Source organism: Neolamprologus brichardi, chromosome 7 (assembly GCF_056152115.1).
Source record: "Neolamprologus brichardi isolate AB-2024 chromosome 7, ASM5615211v1, whole genome shotgun sequence".
Classification (NCBI taxonomy): Eukaryota; Metazoa; Chordata; class Actinopteri; order Cichliformes; family Cichlidae; genus Neolamprologus; species Neolamprologus brichardi.
In genome coordinates this window covers 24769301-24796706 of record NC_142110.1, presented here as the reverse complement: position 1 = coordinate 24796706, position 27406 = coordinate 24769301, and the positions used below count along the sequence as shown (strand labels likewise).

Here is a 27406-nt window from a genome sequence, read left to right as displayed (position 1 = left end):
GTTGTTGTTTTTTTAATTTTTAAAGGCATAAAAGGTTTACTGGAAAAAATGACAGCATTAGTATATCTACAACAAAGGTGTGGAAAGCAATAGGACAAGAGTAAGAAGAGAGACATAGATTAAAATCAGTGTTGAATGAATTTTCTGGCAAAAATTACATGTGAGTACTGAAAGCTCAAATATTTTGCCTGCAATTGTCTGAAAAGGAAAAAAAGACTGAACAGCATTTGTTGAAATTACTGTTAAAAATGGAAATAATTATAAGAGCTATAATTAGGAGCTACAGGGCATCAAAAACAGAAGGCTTTGGTCTTAAATTATTTTGTCTCCATGGTACTGAATGACATTACCTCAGGAAAAGTTGAATGAACTCAACAATCATACAATGAAAAACTGTCATGGTGCTGGGTCTTTGACCCATTGATTTGAAATTTATTGTGGATGCATCATTCTTTTTTTTTACAGTAAGAGATGATTTATGTTCAAGCTCTTTGAACTTTTTTGAGGTTTGTTCCTCCTTGTGCCTCTGAGATTGTTATCTACATTTCTGGTTCATGGATTATGTTTGTTTCCCTTTGGGTCCAGTCTGTATTTTTTATAAGGTTATGTAGCCTTTTGTTATCATCATCATTCCCTTTCTGTCTCGTCAGGCAATCATGTCTTCATGTTTATTTATTGCCTGTCACTGTATCACGTTCATATGTTTTAGTACTGGTCTCAGTCTTTGTTACTTCCTGTTTTATTTTGATAGCCCCTCATCGCGTGTGGATTGCGTTTAGTTTTGGGTCCCCTTGTCTCGTTAATCAGATCCCATTCAGCTATGTTCCCTGGTGTTTCCCATCTGCCTGATGTGTATATATTGTTTGTAATGTAGTGCCTTGTGGTTGTGTCTTACAGTTCGTGCTCTCCACTGTGAAGTTTGGATTTTCCTTGTTTTGGACTTTTTAGTTTAATGAAACTACCTTTAGTTTACCCTTTGTGTTTCTGACTCATGCATTTGAGTCCTGCTAATTAACCAGCCTTGTTAAAAACTCGATGAACAGAAACTTAATTTGTTGAACCAGGTTAATTTCATTCTGTTACAAAAACATGGGTAAAAGTAGCTGAAGATTGTAATGAATTAAACAAAAAAAATCTGAACAACACAAATTTAGATCTTCATTAGACCAATGAACATTCAGATGGGAAGAATGAAGTTATATTAATTCAAAAATGTTCCCTGTTTTAACTCATTATTGTTAGGTTGTTTTTTTCTTCCAGTTTCTGCTCAAGGATTGTTAATATAATTCTCAAAATTACCTTTTGACAAGACTCACGGTGAACCTGACATTATATTTTTCATGGACAACAAAGCTGAACTGTGTATGAAATATGGGAATTTGTTTTTCATCTGGCATTTAAAAGAGAAAAAAATTATAAAATTATTACTCCAAATCACATCTGTTGGAAGGCTGTTGACAACTGGGGGGGGGGGGAAATAGCTCCTCCTTCACAGTAAACTTGCACCAATAAAGACTGCACACCTGAGGTAGGGTGTGCAGCTTTCTTCATTCTTACAATTTAAGTTCCCATGTTTGGAGCTTACTTAAAGTCTGTGATTCACAGTTTTGTAAAAATAGGATGACTCCTTGAACAATACAGCAGGTTTTGCTTCTATACTTTCTGTTACTACATGCAGCTAAACTGGTGAAATCAATTTCCAGTATGTTTTGCAAATATGTTCAAATCAACATTTTTTCAGTGGTTAGTCCTGTGTTTGTATTTGTCAGCTAAGCTTGTTTTCTCACCGTGGTGGTTTTCACTCTGCCTCCTGGTTGAGTGCAGGTCCAGCCTGACTGATTGACCAGGAGATTACAGCCTTCATCCTCCAAGCACGGAGTCATCTCACACCACTGTCGACTCGTGATGATACGAACTGAAGAGGACGACAAGAGGAACAAGAGGTAAGTATGCTTGAGCTTCAATTTTAAGTTTTTACGTTATTTGTGTTTTTTCATCAGCATCTTATGGCTGAACAACCCCCCCAATCTCCTTTATCATAAATGATGATCTTATTCTTGTTGATGTTCCTCCTTTTACTCCTAGACTGTTAACAATGAAGAAATAGGTGTAGATACACAACTGCATTTAAAAATTCTACATAATCTGTAATCTATATTCTGCAATGGCACTCCGAGTTTGCAGTGTTTGCATAGAGTTTACACACATGCTGCTGCACAGTGTCAGGTAAATAATTGTTGAACATACCAAGCTGCTCATACACAGTCTTTACAGAACATTGACAATTTTATTAAGATACACATACAAAATATAACAAGAAATACCAAGGGCTTTATGGTCAACATTGGTGAAATAACCCTTTAAAACAATGTTGTAGAGTAACAAGGGTTCTGTGATAGTTAACCTCTGCCCAGCATTTTCAGTCAGATGTGTGTGACTCTGGATCATGTCGAAAGAAGACCGTCAAACATCTGTTATTAACAGCTGTATGTGTTTTCAATTAAACACTATAAATGGACAACACAAAATAATTTAATGTTCCTCATTATGCAAAGGAAATGAGAGGAAAATGTGTCAATGGTAAAAATAAATAAAGATGAACATTAGTCGGACATTTACATGCACTCATCATGTGCATAAATATCATGGTAATTTGGGCCGTACCAGATGATCAGAATGAAAGGCAAAAGCAGTCACTCTACACTCTACAGCTAATGACATGTGAAAAAGTTTTCAAAGAAACTGGAGTCCAGTTTAAAACTGTGCCCATAATTCAACAGCTCGTAAAACCATCTTTAGCAGCAATAACTCAAAGTAACCATTTTCTTTACAATGTCATCATTGAGTGATAGAGGAATTTTGGTCCGCTTTACAAAATTGTTTCAGTTCATTGAGGTTTGCGTCATCTGTTTAAATGCAACAACATTTCAATTGGGTTGAGGTCTGCACATCGTCTGGGCCATTTGAACACTTTGGTTCTTTTTTTTTTGTAGACATTCTTTTCTAGATTTTATTGTGAGGGTTATTTTTTTCTCTTTGGCATACAACAACAACAACAACAAAAATCTCCTTCAAAAACATAACAAAGAACATAAGAGGTTTAACCTAAAAATCCCTCTAATCACAATCTTATTAAATATCCTAAAGGTCTTAAAGGATGTGCTGCTAATACTATTACAGTAGATTTTTAAGAGATCTTGCAGAGTGCATATCTGGACAAGTGAAAGCAGCTGTGGGAGCATGAGGGTTACTTACCAGGCAAGTGGGTTTAATGTTGTGGCCAATAAATGCAAAATAAAGGTATTCTAATGCAGTGTGCATAATTAATGTAGCATGACATAGCATGAACAAAGCTCATGACATGCCATATAATATATTCTAATATATTATGTAAAATAGAATGACCTGAGTTATCAGCACTATGTGGAAAACACACACACACACACACACACACACACACACACACTTCACTTCACTTGCAGGGATATTCCTGCTGTTTGAAGTGATTCTTTACTGACCCAGTCTTTCAGTTCTTGCTCTCATTCCTGGCACTAAATTACACACTCTGAGCCATGTCTGGGGAAACACAAAGAAAATGAAAGACTGTAGAGGCCTGTAATACATAACCTGGTAATCAGTTCGCCCATTGGAGCAGTGGTGTGATTGTGATAGCCTGTGAGCCCCCAATTATCAAACCAATTTCCTACTGAACAACAGTAGCATTGCTCAGCCATAATATTTAATTAAATTCTTACATCCCCTCACACCTCTATCCAGATGGAGAGATCCTTCAGGAGGAGGAAACAGTTCAGCTCATTTTTATTGAAAATGTTATTATTAGAATTTAGGTTTAGGACACAATATAAAATTACAAAGATTAGTATGGTTGTAATTTAAGATATAAATCTCTATAAAGATTTCTGGCCTTTGTTGGAAATGGAGTATATTTTCTTGTTCCTGGTATCATTAATAGGAATAAATGAAAAATCATTTGTTGTCATATTGAATGTATACTAGCAATATCATCTGTAGTGTGTAGGATGACTTTGCCTTCACATGTTTCCTCTTCTTGATTTCTAAAGTTAAGGATAAATTGGTGGAAGCTGAAGGAAAAATATTGCACAGAGTTCATTGAGGAGATGAGATGAGCTCTGAGTGGTTACCAGATGACTGGGAAAGTACCCCTGAAGTGCTGAGGGAAACGCGGTATTTGATGTATCCTCTGGAAAAAGGAACAAAGACAAGCAGACTTGGTAGTGGTATGACCAAACAAAGGAAAGGATCTGAAGGAAGAGAAAAAGCAAAGAAAACGTCGGATAGCCAAAGAGATGAAAAAAGTAGACAAGAGTACTGGGGGTTTAGGTGTATGGGAAACAGAGAGGCAGCAAAGACAAAGGAAAAGGCTTATAGTGAGTTGTATGTGATGTTGAGGAGGAAAGGACTTGTATCAAGCTGGAAAAGATGTGCAGAAGATTAGAGTGATTAACGATGTGGATATTGAGATTAGCAGTGAGAAGACTGTGTTAAAAAGATGGAAGGAGTACCTTGAGGAGCTGATGAATGAAGAAAATCAGAAGAGGATGGATGGAGGACAGTTTCATGGTCCATAGCTCCATGAATTTTGAAAAAATAAGTGTGAGCTCAGTTGTGCTCCTGACCTAATGCAGCATCTTTGGATTTTGACTCTTACTCTTGAAAAAACCTTTTTTGGTCTCGGGTTTATGGGCAGAGACCAAGCTGTCAGCACTAGCATCTGTCTTTGACATGAAATTTGGGTCAGTTCGACATCAAAGTTGACCTGTTCACAAGTTTAACGTCCAAGATGAAATTGTACGTGAAGATTTCCACAACTAGACTTACAGAAAGTGATCAACACAAAATTTAAACATATTAGGAATGCTTCACTTAGAGTTTTGCTTTTTGTAAGTTCAGTAATTTGATCATAATCAGACACTGTATTAGAGCCTACTTATTTAAATCTAAAACATGAATTGCTTTCTAAATATCTGCTTACTATTATTATGTCTGCATTGTTTTAAAAAAATGGGGTTTCAAAACTTTAGATTTTTAGATTACAGGAATGATTGAATTGCTTACTAAATGTTTGTTTAAATTAGTAGTTTTTATTTCCTCATGTATACCACATTCCCCTGAAAGTCTCTTAATGTCTGACCAATAACAACACAGGATAGATAAATGCATTTCAAGGTGAATTATGTTGCAGAGTGTAGAAAACAGGAAAGAAACTTTGAATCAATAGTGTGAAATGGAGAATCAGTGGATTAATAGCATGTATCGGTAAGTACCCGAACACCTGTGAGCGCTGCATCACTACTCTGACAAATTAATGACTGCAATGCAGATCCATCCACCACCGCCAAGCACAGTTCATTTATCCAGAAAGCGAGGAGGCCATTTTGTAATGACTTCATTCATCAAAGAGGGTGACCTGAAGGAGGGTTGCTCCTTTGTCTCTAGAGAATGAGACAATCCTACAGGAAAGAACACGTTAGGACTGAAGTGCAAATGAGGCAAACAAAAAATCTGTGCGAAACTTTAAAGTGGACACAGACACCTGTTTTACATGTTCTTTTTTCCCCCGGTTGTAAATACCCTTTGAATTCCAGCTAAATGTTTCTCGCTTATTCTTCTCTACAATCTCCTCCGTCATCAGACCTGATGACGGTGCTGTCAGTGAATGTTTTAAAATCTGAGTCTAGGACTTGTTTTGCAGTCTCTGAATACTCTGGCTTTTTGACCTTTGAGTTCGTCTCCACCTGATGAGAAAGTTTCTTTCACTCATCTGTTTGGACTCAGAGCCGCGGTGGTTAGCACTGTGCACTGAGTTTGCAGGTTCTCTCTGTGTTTTCGTGGGTTCTCTCTGGGTACTCTACCTAGGTAATAAGCACATCAAACCAATAGGTGTGAGTGTGAATGGCTGTCTGTCGTTAGTCGTTGCGTTAGTCCTGCAACCAATTAGCGATCTGTCCAGGGTGTACCCGCCTCTCGCCCTGTGGTAGCTGGGATAAGTGGAAGAAAATGGGTGGATGGGCTCAGAATCACAGTCTTTTTTTAGTCATTACCAGGAGTAAATGGTATTCTCAAAACTAACTTTTTTTTATTTTGCTACTTAAATCATGGAAGAACAGCAGAGGAATAAAAAAAAATGTGTTGACTGTTTACTTTTTATTCATTTCTGTGAGCATGAAATCCTTATAAAATTAAATACACAGAGTTTTAATCAAACTCATCCAGAGTTTAAATTTCAATTTTTCCATTCTCATAGACTTTGTCTATCTATAAATAGTTTATATAAGTCTGTGTGGATGTTGATCTTTCCCTGAAACAGTGTGAGCTTTGGCTCAACTACCTAAAATCAACCCGAGTGGTTCCTGAGCAGAGCTATGAAGGGACGGATAAAAACAGACTGTGGTAAGATTTTGCCCCCTGTTGTCTGCTGGTGTAATTTAGCAGCAGAAAACAATAAAAATTAAAGGCAAATGTTGCTTGAGATACAAGCTTGAGTTTTCATCCTCGCCTTTGCCGTTTCTGTTTGTTTTCACCCACCTTCTAAAATAAAGCTTGCTCACAGCAAAAGTTGCACCTTGGGTCCTATTCTCCTACTCCACACGTCTGCCATGCCTCAACTATTTATTTCATTTTTATACTTTAAGGCTAACAGAAAGGATAATGAAATGTTAATCAAGTTGCTCGTACTGTGCTGCAGATTTAAAGGTTAAAATAGGATTTTTTATTTTTTTTTGAATTTGCTAGAAATTTAAAAATCTGTGCTAAACTTTTAAGTGGACACAGACACCAGTTTTAATAGGATACTGTGGTGGTGAAAGGTATGTAATCACCCGAGTCTCTGCTCTAGAGCAGGTTTTCTTGAAGTATTCCACTATTCACTACAGGGATGCTATTAGCAGGTGATGGGCAGTGTCTGGTGTTGAAAAACATAGTGCTCAGAGGTTGTTTTGAGTGAACACTGCAAAGAATCTTTGTTTGTGGTCTCAAAGATGTCATGCTTTTTCATTTTTAACTTGTAGTTCTATTCCTGTTAATCAGTAAATAATGAGATAAATAAATATCAAAATTTGAAATAAAGTTGATTTTTAAATAAAGTTTTTTTCCCCTCAAGAAATGCAGATATTTTTTTTAACCTAGGATTACAAGAGAAAATACAAACTTGCATAAATATCAAATTAGATTCATGCAAAGGTTAAAGAGATGCTGAGATAGTACTGAGTGTGCTTTGAGTACTTTAGCAAAGTTATTCTAAAGGTTATTTACAGTAATTTAGAAGTAATACTTGTACTATCTAGTTTAAGTTGCGCTATATACTAATGAGTGTCTGTCGATGATGACGATAAACTACCGAAAACATCATCCCAAAGCAGGAGAGAGAGTTTTTCAAACCAGCTCTGATAACAGACACACATTTTAACTCATTCATCTTGAAAAACACAAACGTAACGCTGTTTGGATCCAAAACTGTACATACAGCACCGGGAACAACAGCAGTAACAGAATTTTACAAGAACGGCTACACAAATTGTTTCTATCAGTGGCTCCGTCAGTAAACTTATTAACTACAACGTACAGTGGGGCAAAAAAGTATTTAGTCAGCCACCGATTGTGCAAGTTCCCCCACTTAAAATAATGACAGAGGTCAGTAATTTGCACCAGAGGTACACTTCAACTGTGAGAGACAGAATGTGAAAAAAAAAAATCCATGAATTCACATGGTAGGATTTGTGAAGAATTTATTTGTAAATCAGGGTGGAAAATAAGTATTTGGTCAATAACAAAAATACAACTCAATACTTTGTAACATAACCTTTGTTGGCAATAACAGAGGTCAAACGTTTACTATAGGTCTTTACCAGGTTTGCACACACAGTAGCTGGTATTTTGGCCCATTCCTCCATGCAGATCTTCTCAAGAGCAGTGATGTTTTGGGGCTGTCGCCGAGCAACACGGACTTTCAACTCCCGCCACAGATTTTCTATGGGGTTGAGGTCTGGAGACTGGCTAGGCCACTCCAGGACTTTCAAATGCTTCTTACGGAGCCACTCCTTTGTTGCCCGGGCGGTGTGTTTTGGATCATTGTCATGTTGGAAGACCCAGCCTCGTTTCATCTTCAAAGTTCTCACTGATGGAAGGAGGTTTTGGCTCAAAATCTCACGATACTTGGCCCCATTCATTCTGTCCTTAACACGGATCAGTCGTCCTGTCCCCTTGGCAGAAAAACAGCCCCATAGCATGATGTTTCCACCCCCATGCTTCACAGTAGGTATGGTGTTCTTGGGATGCAACTCAGTATTCTTCTTCCTCCAAACACGACGAGTTGAGTTTATACCAAAAAGTTTTACTTTGGTTTCATCTGACCACATGACATTCTCCCAATCCTCTGCTGTATCATCCATGTGCTCTCTGGCAAACTTCAGACGGGCCTGGACATGCACTGGCTTCAGCAGTGGAACACGTCTGGCACTGCGGGATTTGATTCCCTGCCGTTGTAGTGTGTTACTGATGGTGACCTTTGTTACTTTGGTCCCAGCTCTCTGCAGGTCATTCACCAGGTCCCCCCGTGTGGTTCTGGGATCTTTGCTCACCGTTCTCATGATCATTTTGACCCCACGGGATGAGATCTTGCGTGGAGCCCCAGATCGAGGGAGATTATCAGTGGTCTTGTATGTCCATTTTCTGATGATTGCTCCCACAGTTGATTTTTTCACACCAAGCTGCTTGCCTATTGTAGATTCACTCTTCCCAGTCTGGTGCAGGTCTACAATTCTTTTCCTGGTGTCCTTCGAAAGCTGTTTGGTCTTGGCCATGGCGGAGTTTGGAGTCTGACTGGTTGAAGCTGTGGACAGGTGTCTTTTATACAGATGATGAGGTCAAACAGGTGCCATTCATACAGGTAACGAGTGGGGGACAGAAAAGCTTCTTACAGAAGACGTTACAGGTCTGTGAGAGCCAGGGATTTTCCTTGTTTGAGGTGACCAAATACTTATTTTCCACCCTGATTTACGAATAAATTCTTTACAAATCCTACCATGTGAATTCATGGATTTTTTTTTCACATTCTGTCTCTCACAGTTGAAGTGTACCTCTGGTGCAAATTACTGACCTCTGTCATCATTTTAAGTGGGGGAACTTGCACAATCGGTGGCTGACTAAATACTTTTTTGCCCCACTGTATCTTCCAGCATCTAAGAAAATGTATTATTTGTGTGAATTTCAAATGTTCCAGCATAAAAGTATTTTTGATTTCCTTTTATTTATTCATTGTTAGCTTAGCAAATAGAAATGGCTGTGATGTAATCTCCATGTAATCTGATGCAAATGGTCTCATTTAAGATAATAAAAAAGCCTAGCAGTTTGGCTGCAGTCATTGGATTTAACAATGATTAAAATTTAGGGGAAAAAACTATGGTAAAACAACTTAGCAAGCTTATGCTTATTAGAGTGCATCCATTATAATCATATTATAACAATTTTAAGCTATTTAAATTTACTCCCCAGCTTAGTTGCTATCTCTGAAGTGACCCATTAGTCTTTGCTAGCTGAGAGAGAGATTAAATTAAAGTGCCACAGGTGTATAATGAGGGCCTTATACTGTAAAATAATGAAAAACATTGTACATACAGAACAGTGTTAAAAAAACAATAACAATAAAATAACAATGAAAATAAAAATTAGACCATAACTAAGTAAAATGGAAAGTATTGAAGTGTCTGCCAGGATTTCGTTGCATAACTAGAGTCAACACATTGCTGTTGTTCTTTCCATCAAATTGCAGTTTACAGTCAGACTCAAATAATTTTGAATTTAATAAAGCATATCGGCCATATCCGCTTTTAGGGCAATAGAGTTTATTCTAATATAAGACAAAGTTGGAGCACTAACACTAAAAAAATAATTCAAATATACATACAGATGCAAAAAAGCTAAAAATGTTATGAAATTAATGCTTCACATATATTCCTACTTAGCAACAACATTTAAGTCACTGGCAGCTGAAATTAATAAAATTAATTATCTGCTAGGAAATCTAGCTGAACCCTATATAATAGCTCTGGTAGAAAAGTCCTTTAAAGAGCTGCATTTTACTTTCCTACTTGGAGAACATTTCATATTTCAGAGCCTGTGGGGGACAAAAACTCAGAAACAGCAAGGAACACGGAGGAAAAAACACAGCATTGTGAGGGTACAACGCAACAAAGAGCAAGGAGAACACAGGGCTTAAATACACAAGGGAGTAACGTAGGAATGGGAAACAGGAGGGAAACACAGCTGGGACTAATTAGACATGATGAGACAAGGGGAAGCAAAACTAGATACACTGACATGAGATAAGTAACCGGCAAAGTAAAACGGGAAGTATAACACAGAGACGTGGACTTGACACAGACACAGAGAGACATGACTGACCGGGGAGACAGAGGGAACATGGAGGCAAGAAATGAAATGTGGAGCAAAGGGAGGACACAGAGACTGTAACTAGAAGCTAAAAAACACAACAAATTTAATATGAACAGAAAACCATCTACCGAACTCAAAACCATGAATAACAATAATCAAGGAATACAAATTAAAACGGATACAAAACACTGGGTCACAGACCCAGCGCCGTGACAAAAGAAGACACAGCTACTGATGAAATGCAAAGAAACTTTGGGATTTGAACTTCATATTCAAGAAGACAATTGGAAGACTGAGAGAAAGCTTCCCTTATGTTTTCTCATAAAGTACTGGACTGATCTGTTGTCTTAGAACAGGAGTGTCGAACTAAAGGCCTCGAGGGCCAGTGTCCTGCAGGTTTTAGATATCACCCTGGGTCAACACACCTGAATCAAATGATTAGTTCATTACCAGGCCTCTGGGGAACTTCAAGACATGTTGAGGAGGTAATTTAGCAATTTAAATCAGCTGTGTTGGATCAAAGACACAAAACCTGCAGGACACCGGCCCTTGAGGCCTCGAGTTCGATACCTGTGTCTTAGAAGATTGTGCAGTCTGTGAAACCACAATGTCTTAGGGTACCTTTTTTTGTATATTCCTAGAAAAACAATTATTCACAGTATATTATATTACTTTAGTAAGTATCTATTGGAGACCTATTCCAACAAATTTGAAATTAAATGATGCCCTGTATCTGAAGTTCTTAATCTAGTAAATACTGTCAAACAAGTCCTTTTTATGTTGACAAACTACCAGATGCAGTTAACGCGATCACTAAAGAGAAGTTAATAGGCATCGTCAAATTCAACACCACTTATTAAAAGACTTAACTGAATGCATATATACAGATTTTAAATGTGCATGTATACTTTTGACCCTGTGTAGATTAGAGAAAATCCAAAATAAACCCAAACATGAGCAATACAAATTTAAAGTAAACAAAGATGCGTGCTGTAAGATCAGAAATAAAAGTCTCAAATAACTATAATGAGTTTATGTAAACTTCTGGCCACAACTGTACTTTTATTATCTAGTATTGTATTAGACAGATTGCAGCCAGCCATAGCAAACAAATTTACCATAGCATGTTCTATAAATAAATGTAATATAATAAAAAATATAGAAAAGTCAAATCAAAGATTATCGATAAGCAAATAAAAGTAAGATCACCAATACTGTCAGAGCTATAAAAGCACGCTCATCTTGTCATCCAGCTAACCCTTCATATGTTATAAATTTAGTACAGAAATTTGTGTCCAAACACAGAAACATGTTATTCCCATGAGTTAAGTTATATCCTAGAAAGCGGATTCTGTTCATCTGGATGTGGCGTGCTCAGTGGGAGACATGTTTCATCACTCATCCAAGTGACTTCAGCTAGCAGTACTTTTGTATAACGCACTGTTATGTAATGTTACTTCTACACAAGAAACCAGTTTTTTTTTTAAGTTCATTTGTAACAGCTAAAAAGTTGTCAAATTAAACCAGGCCAACATTTCTGTTTGTTTTACTCTTTGTTATTCAGCCTCAAAGCTTTTTTTTTTTTTTTGGATTCATTTGTATTATGACCAAAACAAATGCCACTGACTAATATGAGGTCAGTTTCACGATCATTGACATATAAATCGGTGTAACCATTGATCAATAGCAATGAGTCTCTGTGGCTTTCAAACTCCAAAGCTTGATTGAGCAATGAGTTATGGAAGCCATTTATGTGAAAAGGTAACATCCATCTCGGACCAGAGGCCGAGGCCTTATGGTTCAGCAAGGAGAGCATGTTCAGAGTCTGCTGGCAGAAGAAGAAAAGGCTGTCTTCCTGCCGGAGCTCTGTTCCCACAATCTGAAAAATGCATATGTTACCCAGTTCCAGTGACACAGAGTTAGTCGTTTGGAGTAGGTAAAAACCCCTCTCCCCCTGTCTGAGCAAAAATGTCTACACAGATGGACACATTTGTGTACACAAATTACACTTAAGGGTACATCTTTTACTTACTTACAATGCTATGATTGGACCCATTCCCCAACTCTCTGTGAATGGTTCTCATTGCCATTGATCACTAGGCATATAAATATGCATATTCATAATCACAAAACTGACCTCACAGCTCATTGTTAGTCATGGAGCAAGTTTTGGTCATCATGTAAATGTGCTGATTATAGGGTTGGGGAAACCTGCAGTCAGCTGAGACTGAAGAAGACACTAAAAACGCTGATTCCAGATGAACATAACCAACTTTTTGGGATTTCCTTAGTTCATTTGTGGCAGCCAAAAAGGTGTTAAATGAAACCTGGCATTTTCTACCTCTTTTTACAGTTTGATATCCAAAATGTAAACTTTTTTCCTGATTCACTGCTTGTCTCATTTAACATAATATATTTTTATATATTATTCATTGTATTCACCAGTCAGCAGCAGTCGTCTGAGGACAGTGAGGATCTTACCATCCACACAGGCTGGTCTGGCTCTCGTCGTACCAGCAATCTGTCCCTTCTTGCAGGCGCAGCGAGCTGTCTGCCGTGCGATGGTCGTCCTGGGCTGGCTGCTGTCACGGTCCAGAGTCACAATCTCACAGGTCCCTGCTACCAGCTGGCCTGAGGAAAGCGAGCAGGAAAATCCCATAAACTTCATCGGTCAATTTAACTTTGATGACAATGTTTTACATTCTATTTATTTTAACGATAATTGTACATCTTTAACACTTTATTTTCACTGAATACACGCAACTTCCAGTTACAAAGCTAAGAACATCTTTAAACTTGTTTCCTGAACATGACAGTGACTTCAGTGTACTTAAATGATCTGCATAGCCACAAGCTCAGTCACAGTCACAAGCTCTAAGTCCAAGAAAGCATCTTTGGGATATGCTGGAATAGAAGATTTGGCTGTACAGTTGATCAATGTGAACCTTGCTGCATCTATGTCCAATCTGGTACGAGCAAGTTACCGGTGACTGTATAATCATATCATGTCATGTTTTTCATGTGAGAAATGAGCTTTCAAGCTCCTACGTTAACATGAAGGCTTTGAAAAACATTTACAGGGACCCATACAATTTGCCCATACAACCCCTCACCCCTTCATCTATGCAGATGTATAATTAATCCTCAGAAACAAAATTAAAATTCCTTTATTACGATAACACATTATGTCAATTTGTTATTTAAATAATTTTTTCTCATGAAAAGGAAAAAATAGAGGGCAGTGGAATCGAATCACAGTAGAAGATTAAAGCCTTGGGATTTGAAGAGGTTGGGTGTATGTGGTTTCTGTGGAGACTGCAGCAGTCCTCCCTGCATGCTGATGAACTGTCATCAATAGGGCTATGGATGGACCATCGCCTCTCCTGAGAGGTCCTGACTCACAACAGCCAGGAGCTCAGAAAAGAGAAAACAAGAGGCTCCGTTCAGAGAGGGGTCAGCAGGGTCACAATATGAAAAACAGCAACGACAACAGAAAAGCAGCAGTGCCCACAGCAACAGCCACAACAACAAGGGGAGAAGTTCATTAAAGATGAGGCATTTTCAAAAGGTTCAGCAGCATTACTCATTTTTGTCAACAGGCATGTCTGGAAAACACCTTTGTCGACACAAATTTTTCCAACAGAACAAAAGAGAAAAACAGAGAAGGAGATGTTTGTTCTGCTATGAGGTTTTTAATAGCTGGGCATAGGATGGGAGGTCAGATATCCACGGCACCTTTGAGGGACCTCCTGAAACGTAATAATTAATTCCTGTATACTATCTATAATATGTTCTTCTCCATTTATACCTTTTCTTTATGGTTCTTTTGTGATCTATTTATTTATTTAATTTATACACTCATTATGTTCATCATGGGCAGAATGGTGGCACAGTAGTTAGCACTGTTGCTTCACAGAAAGTTCTTGAGTTTGATTCTACCATCTAGCGGGGGCCTTTGTGTGAATCACAGCAAAAGTTTCTGGCACAACTTCACCTACTTCCAAGGTGCATGGAGAGGATGAAACAATTCACAATGCAGGAACTCCAGCAACGCTTAAGGGAAGAGGAACAACTTTATTATGTGACCAACGCTTTTTGGCTTGTGGCCTTCATCAGGGTCATAGTAAAACATTATAGAAGTTTGCTTAAATAAAAGACAGGAAACAGAAAAAAAAAATCAAAATAACCGATCACATCTTCATAGATAGATAAGATGACGTATAACAGGTTGGTATTTGGTTAAGTCACACCCAAGTAAATACTGGACTAGATCATTAAGGATGAAGATTGGGGGGGGGGGGGCGACACATAATCCCCAGCTGTCTCAAGATAACACATGTGTGAAATACATAAGAAGAATATTATGAATATACAAAAACAAAGAAACTAGAACATAAAAGAACATAAAAACATAAAAAAACAAGGAGGTTGGTGCAGCAGTTAGACTAAAAAACAAGAGGAAGTCATGAAAACACATTTGTGGAAAGGTCCTCATTTATGTCTCTAAAGTGTAAAATCTCTAAAATGTAGACTTAAAACGAGATGTCTAGAATGCTACTCCTTCTTTTGCTGATAAAATAAATATAAATAAATAAATAAACATTACCCAGGCGAGAATATTGTAACTGGGAAAAAATAATAATAAAAATATTAAAAAAGTTTAAGCTCACAAAAACTCATTGATAGAAAAATCCTCATTCACACATCTAGGGTGCAGACTTTTAAAACGGAATATCCAAAATGCTTTTCTTTTTTTCTGGATAAAATTAGTATTACCACCTCTTTGGTTTAGTTTAATTGCTTCAATGCCAAGAAAAAATAAAGGTGAATTTGGATGTTTATCATTGAAGCGTCTTGCAACAGGGTTGGTTAGATCATTCCTATTGATCGAACTTCTGTGTTCATTAATTCGATCTTTCAGAGGGCGGGATGTTTCTCTTATATATATTTCTATGCATGGGCACTGTATCATGTAGATTACATTTTTAGTTCAGCATGTGATAAAGCCCTTTATTGCAATGGTTTTGTTACTTATAGGGTCTTTCAATGATTTTACATTTTTGGTGTATTGACAATTAATGCATGACCCACACTTGAAATTACCTTGTACGTTATGTCTTATTAGAGTTTTATCTGGAGTATTAGGGTCCTGGCAAGCTCTAACAAGGCTATCTTTAATATTCCTTCCTCTCCTATAGGTTATCATTGGTGGTTCCTTATAGGTACCTAATAAGTTTGGGTCATTTTGAAGGATATGCCAGTGTTTTAAAATGATTTCTTTAATGGTTCTGGTTTTTGGTGTAAAAGTTGTGCAAAAGACAAGGTTAGATTTAAGTTTTGGAGATTTCTTAGTTGCTAAATAGAAATCCCTGCTTACTGAATTTACCTTCTCTTCTGCAGATCTTAACCACTCATCTTTGTACTTTCTTTCTTTAAATTTGTTCAACATCTGTTCTTTGCTCTTATTATATTCATCTGGAATTTCACAGATACGTTTGAGTCTAATCAATTGGCTTACAGGGAGGCTCTTTTTGAGGTGGTTCGGATGGAAACTTGCAGCATAAAGTAATGTATTCCGATCAGTGAGTTTAGAATAGAGACAGGTGGATAGAGATTTGTCTTTTTTTGTTACTTTTATGTCCAGAAAGTAAATTTCTTCAGTACTGTAATTGAGGGTGAAATGTAAGCCTGCCAAATGTCCATTAAGGAATACTACGAACTGTAGTAATATAGAGACTGGTCCTTTCTGAGCGGTGAAGTTTGCATGTTCTCCCTGTGTTTGCCTGGGTTCTCTCTGGGTACTCTGGCTTCTTCCCAACTAACCCCACTAACAGGCAGTTAGTGGGGTTAGGTTAATTGGTCATTCTAAATTGCCCATAGGCTTGAATGTGAGTACAATGGTTGTTTGTCTGTCTCTCTGTGTTAGCCCTGCATCAGGTTGGCGACCTATCGGGGATAGGCTCAAACCCTCCCCAAGGACCCTGATAAGGATAAGTGGAAGAGAATAGATGGATGGATTACAATCATCACATATACCCATTTCATCAAAAAGAAACACAAACATATTTAACAAATCACAAGTACTAATTGTTTATTTAGTTACATGAAGTGCTTTCAAATGTGAAGGCGATTTCTGTTGTCTTTGATCATTCATATAGTTGTTATCAGTGTTGGGTAAGTTACTTTAAATTAGTAACTTAGTTACATTACTAATTACTTCTATCAAAAGTAACTCAGTTACTTCAAGTTACTCGTTACTTTCAAAGTAACTAGTTACTAGGGAAAGTAACTTTGGTTTTACTTAGAATTCTCCTGTTAATGTGTTGCTTCCATAACTTTGCGAGTCTTCTAGCTTGCTTACTTGCCACAAGTGCACTGTGCCACCTACCAATAGAACGGAAAAAATTTTTCTACGAGAAAAATCCCACGCCTGGACCATCGTTGACCACCGCCATGATTCTAGCTTACGTCACAGCGTCATGTGCGCTTTTTACATCCAACACAAAAACCGCAGTCGTGGTGGTTTCGATTGTACTCAGAACTCGGAAATTCTGCCTTCCGAATAGGAAGATGTAGGTAACACCAGACTGCAGATGAGCTGCATACTGGACTGGGACAAAATAATCGGCCCGGGCATTTTGACTAGAGCCCGCCATTATAGAAAAAATCATAAAGCCTTTGAATGAAAACAAACACTGTTGCGACTGTGATGTTCACTGTTTTGATGATATATATGCATCAATCTATCAATCGTTTGTTGTAAGATTCAATTATTCAATTATTCAATTATTCAATTATTTTTTAAAAGCAAGACATTTTAAATGAGAATAAGAAAGAAAAGTATTTATTTGTGCCCCCCTCTCCCTGTTAATGCCCTACCTGCCCCTGTAGCAAAACTTTGCTAGACCCACCCCTGCACAGTTACCAGCTGTCAGCTATGTAAAAAAAAGGATGCTGGTGTTATTTGTCTCTCAGAAACAGTTCATAACTTCCCTTCAACTCATTCATGTCACCTAAAAGGTAAACCTGTTTCTCCATCACCTGTTCAGCTCTGATGATCCAGTAAGGACATTTCCTGGTTTCATCTTTATGTTTCCCTCTCACCAGATATACAAACCGACATCATGACCAGCAGGTTTACAGCTGTGGCTCCAGCAAACATCAGCTGATACTAGAAATTAATATTGTAACGTTCACAAGAACCAGACGTTTGGATCTCAGTTTGTCCGTTTATTCGGTAACACAGGCAAACGGGCCGTTAACTCCGGGGAGAGTGCCCACGTACTGCACCTCACTTCAGCCCCGCACAGTCACGCAACAACAAGGACCCCCCTCCCCTTCCTGCACACATTAACTCCCTTTTTCCTGCAGCACAACCAAACATGTATCTTAAAGAAATAACAACAGTGTGCAGAGATAACCAACATGTCACTGTAAAATAACATTTAACCATCGTTACACTGCCCCCCCAGCAATAAGTTCCTCGTCCCCGAGGGAACAACACAGTCTCTGAGGCGGGGTGGTAACCTGCGTTCTCTCCTTGACCTCCTGAGCCCCTGGGGTGTACACGGAGCTTCGGGGCTTTGAGGTGAAGGGTCCAAGGGAGGGGAACGCAGCTCTGGCCGGGGGTCCCTCTGTGCAGGGTCATGGGAGCTCTGTACACGTCCCTCAGGGAAGGAGGGGAGGGACTGCCCTCTATAGGGGGCCATCCGGTCTCTGTGCAGCGCCACTTTCCTCCCTCTAGGAGGCAACTGCACCCTGTAAACAACTTCCCCCACTCGCTCCAGGACGCTGCAGGGCCCCACCCAGCTGCAATCCAGTTTAGGACACCGTCCTTTCTTTCTCTTTGGGCTGTAGACCCACACCAGCTCCCCAGCACGGAAGTGCCTCCCCTTAGTGGTGATGTCATAATTCCTCTTTTGGCGCAGGCCTGCCTTCGCCAGCTGCTCCCGGGCGTAGGAATGTGCAGAATCCAGCCGGTCCTGCAGCTTCCTTGCGTAGTCCCGGCCTGGTGGTGCCTCTGGCGCGTCCGGGGGCTTCCCAAAAGCCAACTCTGCAGGAGTTCTCAGCTCTCTCCCTAACATGAGCAGGGCAGGCGTACATTGGGTGGAGTCTTGCACTGCCGACCTGTAGGCCATGAGGATAAGGGGAAGATGGTAGTCCCAGTCCCGTTGGTGTTCTGAGGTAAGGATGGCTAGCTGCTGGGCCAGCGTCCTGTTAAACCTTTCCACCAGTCCATCGCTTTGGGGGTGAAGTGGGGTGGTGCGGGTCTTCTTAATCCCAAGGCGTTCACACATGGCAGCAAATACCTTGGACTCAAAGTTACGCCCCTGGTCACTGTGGAGGGTCTCTGCTGTTCCAAAGCGGCTGAACATCCCCTCCACTAATACATCAGCGACAGTCTCAGCCTCCTGATCTGGGATGGCATATGCTTCCGGCCACTTGGTAAAATAGTCCATGGCCACAAGGACAAAGCGGTTTCCTCTGTCTGTACGAGGAAATGGGCCCATGACGTCCACAGCTACTCGCTCCATTGGAGCTCCTGCTGGTTGCTGCTGAAGCTGAGCCCGGGACTGGTCCTGTGGCCCTTTGTGCGAGGAACATGCATCACAGCTGCGGCAAAAGTCCTCCACATCCCTCCGCTGCTGACCCCAGTAGTAGCCCTGGCGGAGGCGGCGGAGGGTCTTGGAGATCCCAAAGTGGCCGGAGCCAGTGCTCCCATGGCAGGCTTCCAGCACAGTTGACCTCAGCGACCTTGGCACCACAACCTGCCACCTCTCCTCCCCTGTGGCAGGATCCTTCCAGGCACGCTCCAACACCCCCTCCTTCAGCCTGAGAGCTGCAAACTTGGCCCACAGCCCCCTGGTACAGACGGAAAACCCAGTGACCTCATCCCAAAGGGGTTGCTCCTCCCTCTCCAGCCACTGCAGGACTGGCAGCAGGTCAGTGTCTTGTTCCTGCCGTGCCCTCCACTCCGCTGCATCCACCACCAGAAGAGCCCTGCAGGCGAGCTGTGTTGCTCCGTCTATTGTTGTGAGTTCCCGCTCTATCTCCTCTCGCTTCTCACAGTAACGGCAGCCAGCTGCAGCACATGGGCGGCGAGAGAGGGCGTCTGCGTTAGAATGGTGCGTCCCTGCTCTGTGCTCCACAGTGAAATTGAAGGCTTGGAGCTCCTCCAGCCAGCGAGCCACCTGTCCTTCTGGCTCCCTGAAAGACATCAGCCACTGGAGGGCGGCATGATCGGTTCTGATAACAAATGATGTGCCACACAGGTAGTACTTAAAGTGTCTCACCCCTGCCACCACGGCCAGCAGCTCTCGTCGTGTGACACAGTAGCGCCGCTCACTCCTGTTCAGGACCCGGCTGAAGTACGCCACCACCTTCTCACCTTCCGGCCCAACCTGCGACAACACAGCTCCCAGCCCCACATTACTTGCATCAGTGTCCAGGACAAAAGGCAGGGTGGGGTCAGGGGGGGCGAGGACTGGGGACTCTGTCAGCGATCTGCGGAGGGTGTTGAATGCCTGCTGACAGTCCTGGGTCCAGATGAAGTCACGGTCCTTCTGCAGCAGGCGGAAGAGTGGTGCGGCTATAGAGGAAAAGCCCTTCACAAACCTCCTGTAATAAGACGCCAGTCCTAGGAAGCTTTTGAGCTGTTTCTGGTCTGCTGGTGTGGGCCACTCAGTAATGGTGTGAATTTTTTCCTCCAAAGTGCTGATGCCCTCATGACCCAGCTTGTGGCCCAGAAACTCTACCTCTCTCCTCATGAAGTGGCACTTGTCGGGGTGCAGCTTCAGGCCTGCAGCCGCCACCCTCCCCAACACTTGTCTCAGGGCATCCAGGGCAGCATCAAAGGAGCTCCCGTGTACTAGAAGATCATCCAGGTAGACCAGACACCGTTGCCGTGGGACGCCAGCCAGCACACTGTCCATAAGCCTCTCGAAGGTAGCAGGAGCGTTGCAAAGACCAAAACTCAGGACTTTGAACTGCCATAGTCCCCTGTTAGTGCAGAAGGCTGTCTTCGGTCTGGATTCAGGGGACAGTGGCACCTGCCAGTAGCCACTCCGCAGGTCCAGGGTGGAGAACCAGGAGGATCCGGCTACTAAATCGAGAGACTCATCAATCCTGGGAAGGGGGTAAGAGTCCTTTTTTGTCACTTTGTTGAGTGGTCTGTAGTCCACACAGAAACGCATCCTTGGGCTTTTTTTCTTAGGCACCATCACCACAGCGGAGGCCCACGGGCTATCAGATGGCTCTATGGTGCCCGCCTTCATCATTTCACACAACTCTCTGTCAGCAGCCTCCTGATGAGCCAGGGGCAGGCGGCGGGGGCGCACTTTAATAGGCTGGGCATCCCCGGTCTCAATGACGTGCTCTACCAAATGTGTCAAGCCAACATCACTTTCTTTCAGGGCAAAAATGTCACTAAACTCTCTTAGTACCTGCCATAGACTCTCTTGCTGCTGTGGAGTCAGCCCCTCACAGTTCTTTGACCAGATGCTCCTCACTGCTGAGAGCGTCTCCTCCTCTCCCGCTTGCTGTTCTGCTGGCGGGTCTGCAGGGGTCTCCGAGGTGGAGGTGGACGCCGCGGCAGATGCTGGGCAGACCGGGGGAGGAATAAGCTGCACCTTCTTCCCATCAGGGAGTACGAGGAAGCCTTTGCCTAAGTCCAGTACACCACCAATGGCTCGCAAAAAATCCAGTCCAAGGATGCAGGCGTCCTGCACGTCAGCCACCCAGGCAGCGTAAGGAACACCGAGGTCCCCCACCTTAAACTGGAACACTCCCCTCCCTCTAATTGGGGCCAGATCACCGGTCACAGTCTTAAGTCGCACATTAGTTGGTTGCACAGCAGCTCCGGCTGGGACAACATCGGGTCGGACCAGCGTTGCATTGGACCCCGTGTCCAGAAGGGCCGTACAGGACACCCCCGCAATCATCACTGGAACATGGCAAAAGTCGCCAACCTGGGTCCAGCCCACAGCGATGACCGCACCGGGCGGAAATGGCGGTGGTGTGGGGATGTTGTTCTCCCTGGCCCGTGTACTCCCACCTACACGGGCCCGTGTGCGTTTCCCTGAACCGCTGCAAGCTTGGGGCACTGCCTGATGAGGTGTCCGACTTGTCCACATCCCCAGCAGCTCTGTGGTCGGCGGCGTGGGCCAGCCCGAGGGGAAGGCGACTGCAGAGAAGCCGTCTGAACCAAACTGCACAGGCCCGCTGGCATCTCCATCTGCTCCACAGGTGCTGACATAGCCCTCACCACATGTGTGTCATCAGCGCCCCCAGAGGATCCTGCAAGCATCTCCCTCTCCAAGGCTAGCTCCAGGGCTGCACTGAGTGTGGCCGGTCGAGCAAGCTGAGTTTGCATACGGAGCTCTTTAGGGCTCAGGGCCTGCAGGAACTGGTCCCGAGCTAACTCCGCCTGCACTGATGGTGGCATGCTGTCATACGCCCTCCGGCAAAGACACTCAACTTCATGGGCCAAAATGCGAAGGGGCTCTCCTGGCAATCTGCGTCTGTTGTGGAACTCCGACCTCAGCAACACTGGTTGGTTATACTGCCCGAAGCGTCTCTGAAGTGCCCCAACCAGAGCATTATAATCTCCCCTTTGCTCCTCGGTCAGCAGCAGCAGGCATGCAGCTGCATCCTCACAAAGGCACAAAGCCAATTGGAGAGCTTTATGTTCCTCAGACCAGCCAGCTGCAACAGCTAACAGCTCAAACTGTGCAATAAACACTTCCCATGGCGTCTTGCCGCTGAACTTAGGCGTTTTTATATTCGCCGCAGCTTGCTGGGCGCCGCCATGTTTGTTTACATCACGTGACGGCGCGCCAAGCGAGGTCGACTCCTTCCCGCCGGAATCGCGGCCGCTGTGCGAAAACTTCCCGAGCCTAGTCAAACCTGGAGAAAATCCAGCCTCAGCAGACAGCCGCAGCGCCGTTTCCCTCACTCTATGGGCAGGCGAGCGCGGACGAACCTCCCTCTCCTCCGTCTCCTTCTTAATCTTGCCCGGCAACATCCTCGTGTCTCGTGACGGTCAGCGTGGCCAGCAACAGGGTGTCGGGCGTTTTCGGGTTTTTTTTTTCTTTCTTCACTTCTGACACCAGTGTAACGTTCACAAGAACCAGACGTTTGGATCTCAGTTTGTCCGTTTATTCGGTAACACAGGCAAACGGGCCGTTAACTCCGGGGAGAGTGCCCACGTACTGCACCTCACTTCAGCCCCGCACAGTCACGCAACAACAAGGACCCCCCTCCCCTTCCTGCACACATTAACTCCCTTTTTCCTGCAGCACAACCAAACATGTATCTTAAAGAAATAACAACAGTGTGCAGAGATAACCAACATGTCACTGTAAAATAACATTTAACCATCGTTACAATATTAAATAACTTCTAACAACAGCTGATCAAGCTTAAATGTGCTGCTGTTGTTTAACGCGATTTGGTTTCTTCTTTCTGGCGCGAAGTGGGCGATAAACAAACAAGAGAGAAAAGCCGATCAGCGGATCATTGATCAGTTTCATGATTGAAGTAGAAACGGGAGAGGGTGAGAATGAGAGAAGAAGAAACAGCTGCAGCGTAACGACAGAATAACTCCAGCTTTGTGTCTTTTTCATTGTAGCTGAAGTCCGGGACAAACTGTGTTTCTTTTCACCTCAATACGACGCAATACTTTCTCTGAATACCAGACGATTCCGTTTTTTACGGGACGGTTGGCAACTCTACTAACTAACCTTATGAATGAAATAAAGTTCAACATCAGTAACATCATAGCACCCACCCAACTGTATAGAAACTCAGTCATGCTAGCGAGTACGCAGCAAAAGTCAGCATAACAAAAATAAACTCCACCTAAACTTGGTTTATATCTGACCCAGATAGACTGCAGGTCAAAACTTCTTACCTGAAGTTCAGTTCACCTGACACTCGGACTGGCGGCCGCTTCGGGTCTCTCCTCTTGTCTCCCCTTTCTCTCATCCACCTGCCAGCCTCCACCACTTGCTAATGTTACTGAATCTGTGGAAGCTCCGCAATAGCCAGCACACGAAGTAACAAATAACGAGCCTATCTAAATCCCAGTAACGATTAACGCGTTCCTGATTTTGGCATAATAACTAGTTACCGTGCTCGTTACCACAATAATAACGTAGTCACTGTAACGCCTTAGTCCCAACACTGGTTGTTATGCAGATGATATTCAGTTGCACATGTCATTTTGTATATTTAAATTTACATGATCTGTCCTTTAGATCTGATTAACTTGATGGCAGCCAATTATCACGCATTAAATATGCAAAAAACAGAAAGGGTTTTTTTGTGTGTGCCCCTAATAATTTCCTCTGAATGGTGACAGCCACCTGGAATTAGTGTTCCTTCTGATCACATGTTCAGTTTTTTATAAACATGTTGGTTGTTTTGTACCATCCAGTTTCTATCATCTGCTGAAGAGTGTCCATTTTACAGCTTTCACAGCTCAGTTGTTATAAATGACTTTGCCCCACCAAATCCCTGGATCACCTAAAAATGACCCCATGAGCCCCTGCAAGCCTTCTCACAAGGCTTCTTTACACTGGCCCTCTATAAATTTTAGGGATCAGTTTAAGATTTTGGTGATCACTTTTCTGTAAGCGGTCTATGCAGTTTTAATACTATTTTTCATTGAGTTTAAATAATTCGAGAACAGCTTCACAGCCTCTCTCAGAGGCCACTCTGTCCTTCAGCTGCTTTTGTATTCATTCTGTCATTCTGTAGTTGGGACTGTTTGAAATACTGGCTGCTGGGGTGAAAAGCCTGTCAGACTGAAACATGGCAGAGTGTCAGAAGTGCTTGGGAGCTCAGAGGTTCTGAAGCAGCATGCAGTGTTTGCTGTCAGCAACGCCTCGATGAGACATGAATAAAGGCGCAGTGCTGTTGTTTCTATCAGCTCGGAGTCATTGCCGCTGTCCGTCACGGAAGTAATCACTCAGGAGGATTAATGTCTTTGTGACAAGGCATACTTTCTCCTCTTCAAAACACACAGGATCCTTTAAGTGCAGGAAAATGGCATTAGCGAAACTAGATGAAAACATCAAATGAGCAACAAAAAGTGTCAGTATGCAAACAAATTACCCCCCTAGTGTAGAGAAGGCTTGCTGTATTACTTCAACTTTGCACATTCGATTTATGTACACAAGCTAGTGGCTCCAGAGGAGCTTTGTTAGATAAACAAAAAACTACAACATGATTTGTGTCTTTTAATGGCAGGAGCTCACCCCTCAGTTTACATATAAGTCACAAGTCCACTTGTTTCTGGGGGTTTTTTTGTTTGTTTTTTTCCAAATGTATGGTTCATTACCAGAGTGCAAACTCAGAGTGTCACACTCAAGAGTGAGTCACCACATACAATAATACTGACATTAAGAGTGAAGCTGAAAACACAACAGTATATACTAATAAAACAGGAAATTTGAGAAAAAAAAACCCCACACAGTGTGTCTCTAATACAAGCCTGTCTTTAAATGAAGTTGTGACTTTCTGTACATGAGGTTCATACGGGGCTGGTTATTATTTGAGGACAGACACTACTCAAAAGATGCAATGCTAAAACTGAGCTCTGTGCTGATGAAACACATACAAAGAAAACAGTTTCATAAAAGTGAGTCTAACAGTAACATGATCTTTCCTAACACTAACACTGCACACAACTGTGCTGAGACTACACTTTAGATGAAGTTCAGGTGTGCACACAGGTGTACACACAAGTGTTCACACAGGTGTGCACACAGGTGCTCGCACACACACTATATTGGGCTGCTGTTGCCTCTAAAAATATCTTGTATTATTAGTACTGTGTGCTGTTCAGTAACATTGTCATTTTTATTTATGCTGGTCTTTGCCGTGGTTTCTCTGCTGTTTTTTTTTCCTCAACAGGTGTTGAGAAAAAAAAAGTTTCTCTGTGTTTTTCCTCTTCTCCTCTATTTTTCTCTCCCTGTCTTTCTCTTAACTTTCTCCCCCAACTTCACTTTCTTTCATTTTTTCCTTTTCTGTTTCCTGGTTTGTAATAATCCAAAACAAAAACTCCTAATAAAGTTCTAATAAAATACCATCAAGTGGACCATTATAGTCAATGCCACTATGCTCCACTTGTGAAAGTAAATCTGTTTGGCATTTTTAAGCCTTCAGACAACAATTCTGATTGCTACACTGGTGGACAGGCCAGGGGGGGAAATGAAGTTCATAATTACATATGACAGCCTGCATTAATAGCACTCTAGCTATCTCTCTGATGTGACCTCCCGCTTCTGTTAACCTCAAGGCAGCATGGACACTGATCACTGCCTGAGAGTTACCATGATAGTAGTTATGACACTTCTCCCTCTTTCTCCTCTCTGTAAAATCAGGTCTGTAAGATTTGTCAAATCACTGATTTACTTTCTGGTTCCAAAAGGCCAAAGTTCATCTTGGGGAGATGACATTTCTCCATCGCTTTGTTTGCTCTCATACCTGATGCAAATCAAAGGTCATAAAATCACACCAAACCAGAGAGCATCTTAATTTAGCTTTGCTTCCAACAAATGACACTAATACAGTTAGAAAGTAAGAAAAACTGCTGTCTAGTCTGTCTGGACTTTCTTTCTAACCTCAGGAATTTTTTCCATCAACCTAATTCAGTATGTTTTCTTGGTCTCAGGGATTTCTCTTGTTTTTAAATTTGATATTTTAATTTTGATATTATTCTAGTCATGTTAAACTTCAGGTCTGATTTTTTTTTTTTTTAAATCCTGCTCATTGAATTATCATTGTAATTATTAGTTTTAGTTGAATTTTTAGTTCCTGGTTGTTAATTTCTCCACTGGAAAAACTCTGTTCAAGTGTTACTTTAAAAGTGGACAAGAAAAATAACCTTTTTGTCAAGAAATTTCACTGTAAGAGGCACAGTTGTAGCTGACATTCAGTATTATCCTTTGTTTTACAGCAGTACACTTTCTGTGCAGACTACCTGCCAGTGGGTCCTTCCTCTGATCGTTGCTGTTTCTCTCTGCAGTGAAACACTTGTATGATTTTTACTCCACTGTTTGGCCAAACAAATCGCTTTAAACTCGGCTGTTGCAGAAAAGCTCAGATTACAGAAAAATAATAACAGTTACAGGACATTGTTTTTTCCACTTGTATTGCTGTTTCCTTACCAGTGGGAGCTGACACACAATCTATTCATGGAGATGACAAAAGATAAACTGACACCCAGTGGATATGACCTTTTATTATCTATTGTCTTTTTTTTTCAATTTCCCTGCAAATTGAATTGTTTACCGTAAGAGGGAAGAAAGAAGAATAATGATGAGGGTGAAACTGATTTTGATGTGATAAAGCAGCTGTCTGCTGGCCCTCTGATGACAGATAATGAGTCTATTATTGTGCACCAGGAAACAAATTCAGAATCCAGCAACGGGTGAGATGGAAGTCTCTAAAGCAGACTAGCAAACTATCAAATAAGTCAGAGGTTGTGTTTAACATGACGTAGAGCAACTTTTGGAGAGGAAGTATTAAAACAAATCTACAGATACACCAAACTGTTATCTATTTGTTTGTTTTTTACTTCTTTTTCCTGCCTCCTGTCTTTCTTTGTCTGTATCTTCCCCATTCTTCAATGTAATGTGTGCTTAGCATTACTGTGGAAATTTACAATTACTTTCATTGTGGGTATTTTGTATGTTTTTTTTTATTTCCTGGATTTATGATTGCTTTCACTGCCCATATTAGTTTCACCAGTGTTCTATCACTCAGTGACCTCTCTGTGTATTTATTGTGGCCTTTCCTGTAGATTGTATGTTTGATGTTTGATATTTGCCACTGTGGCATCAAATATCCATTAAGCTAATCCATCCACACAAGCTAATAAAGATTTCTAGCAAAATGCATTCATAAACTGTACAGAACAATGCAGACACAGAAATCTGCTTATGTGTTCAAGGTAACAGAAGTAATGTCT

At 41.5% G+C, this 27406-nt stretch overlaps 1 protein-coding gene across 2 annotated transcripts in view; it reads right to left on the bottom strand.

Moving 5' to 3' along the window:
• The window catches only part of LOC102781014 (chemokine-like protein TAFA-5), a 45685-nt gene that overhangs the window by 10542 nt on the left and 7737 nt on the right, over positions 1–27406 (bottom strand). Inside the window, exons 2-3 of one of the 2 annotated variants that reach the window (XM_006782296.2) lie at positions 12913–13062; positions 1788–1915 (exon numbers count right to left, since the gene is read on the bottom strand). In XM_006782296.2, the coding sequence (XP_006782359.1) occupies positions 1788–1915; positions 12913–13062 (278 nt within the window). Of the gene's footprint in view, positions 1–1769; positions 1916–12912; positions 13063–27406 lie in introns of those variants that run through there. The other variant, XM_087843348.1, reaches the window with a different exon arrangement.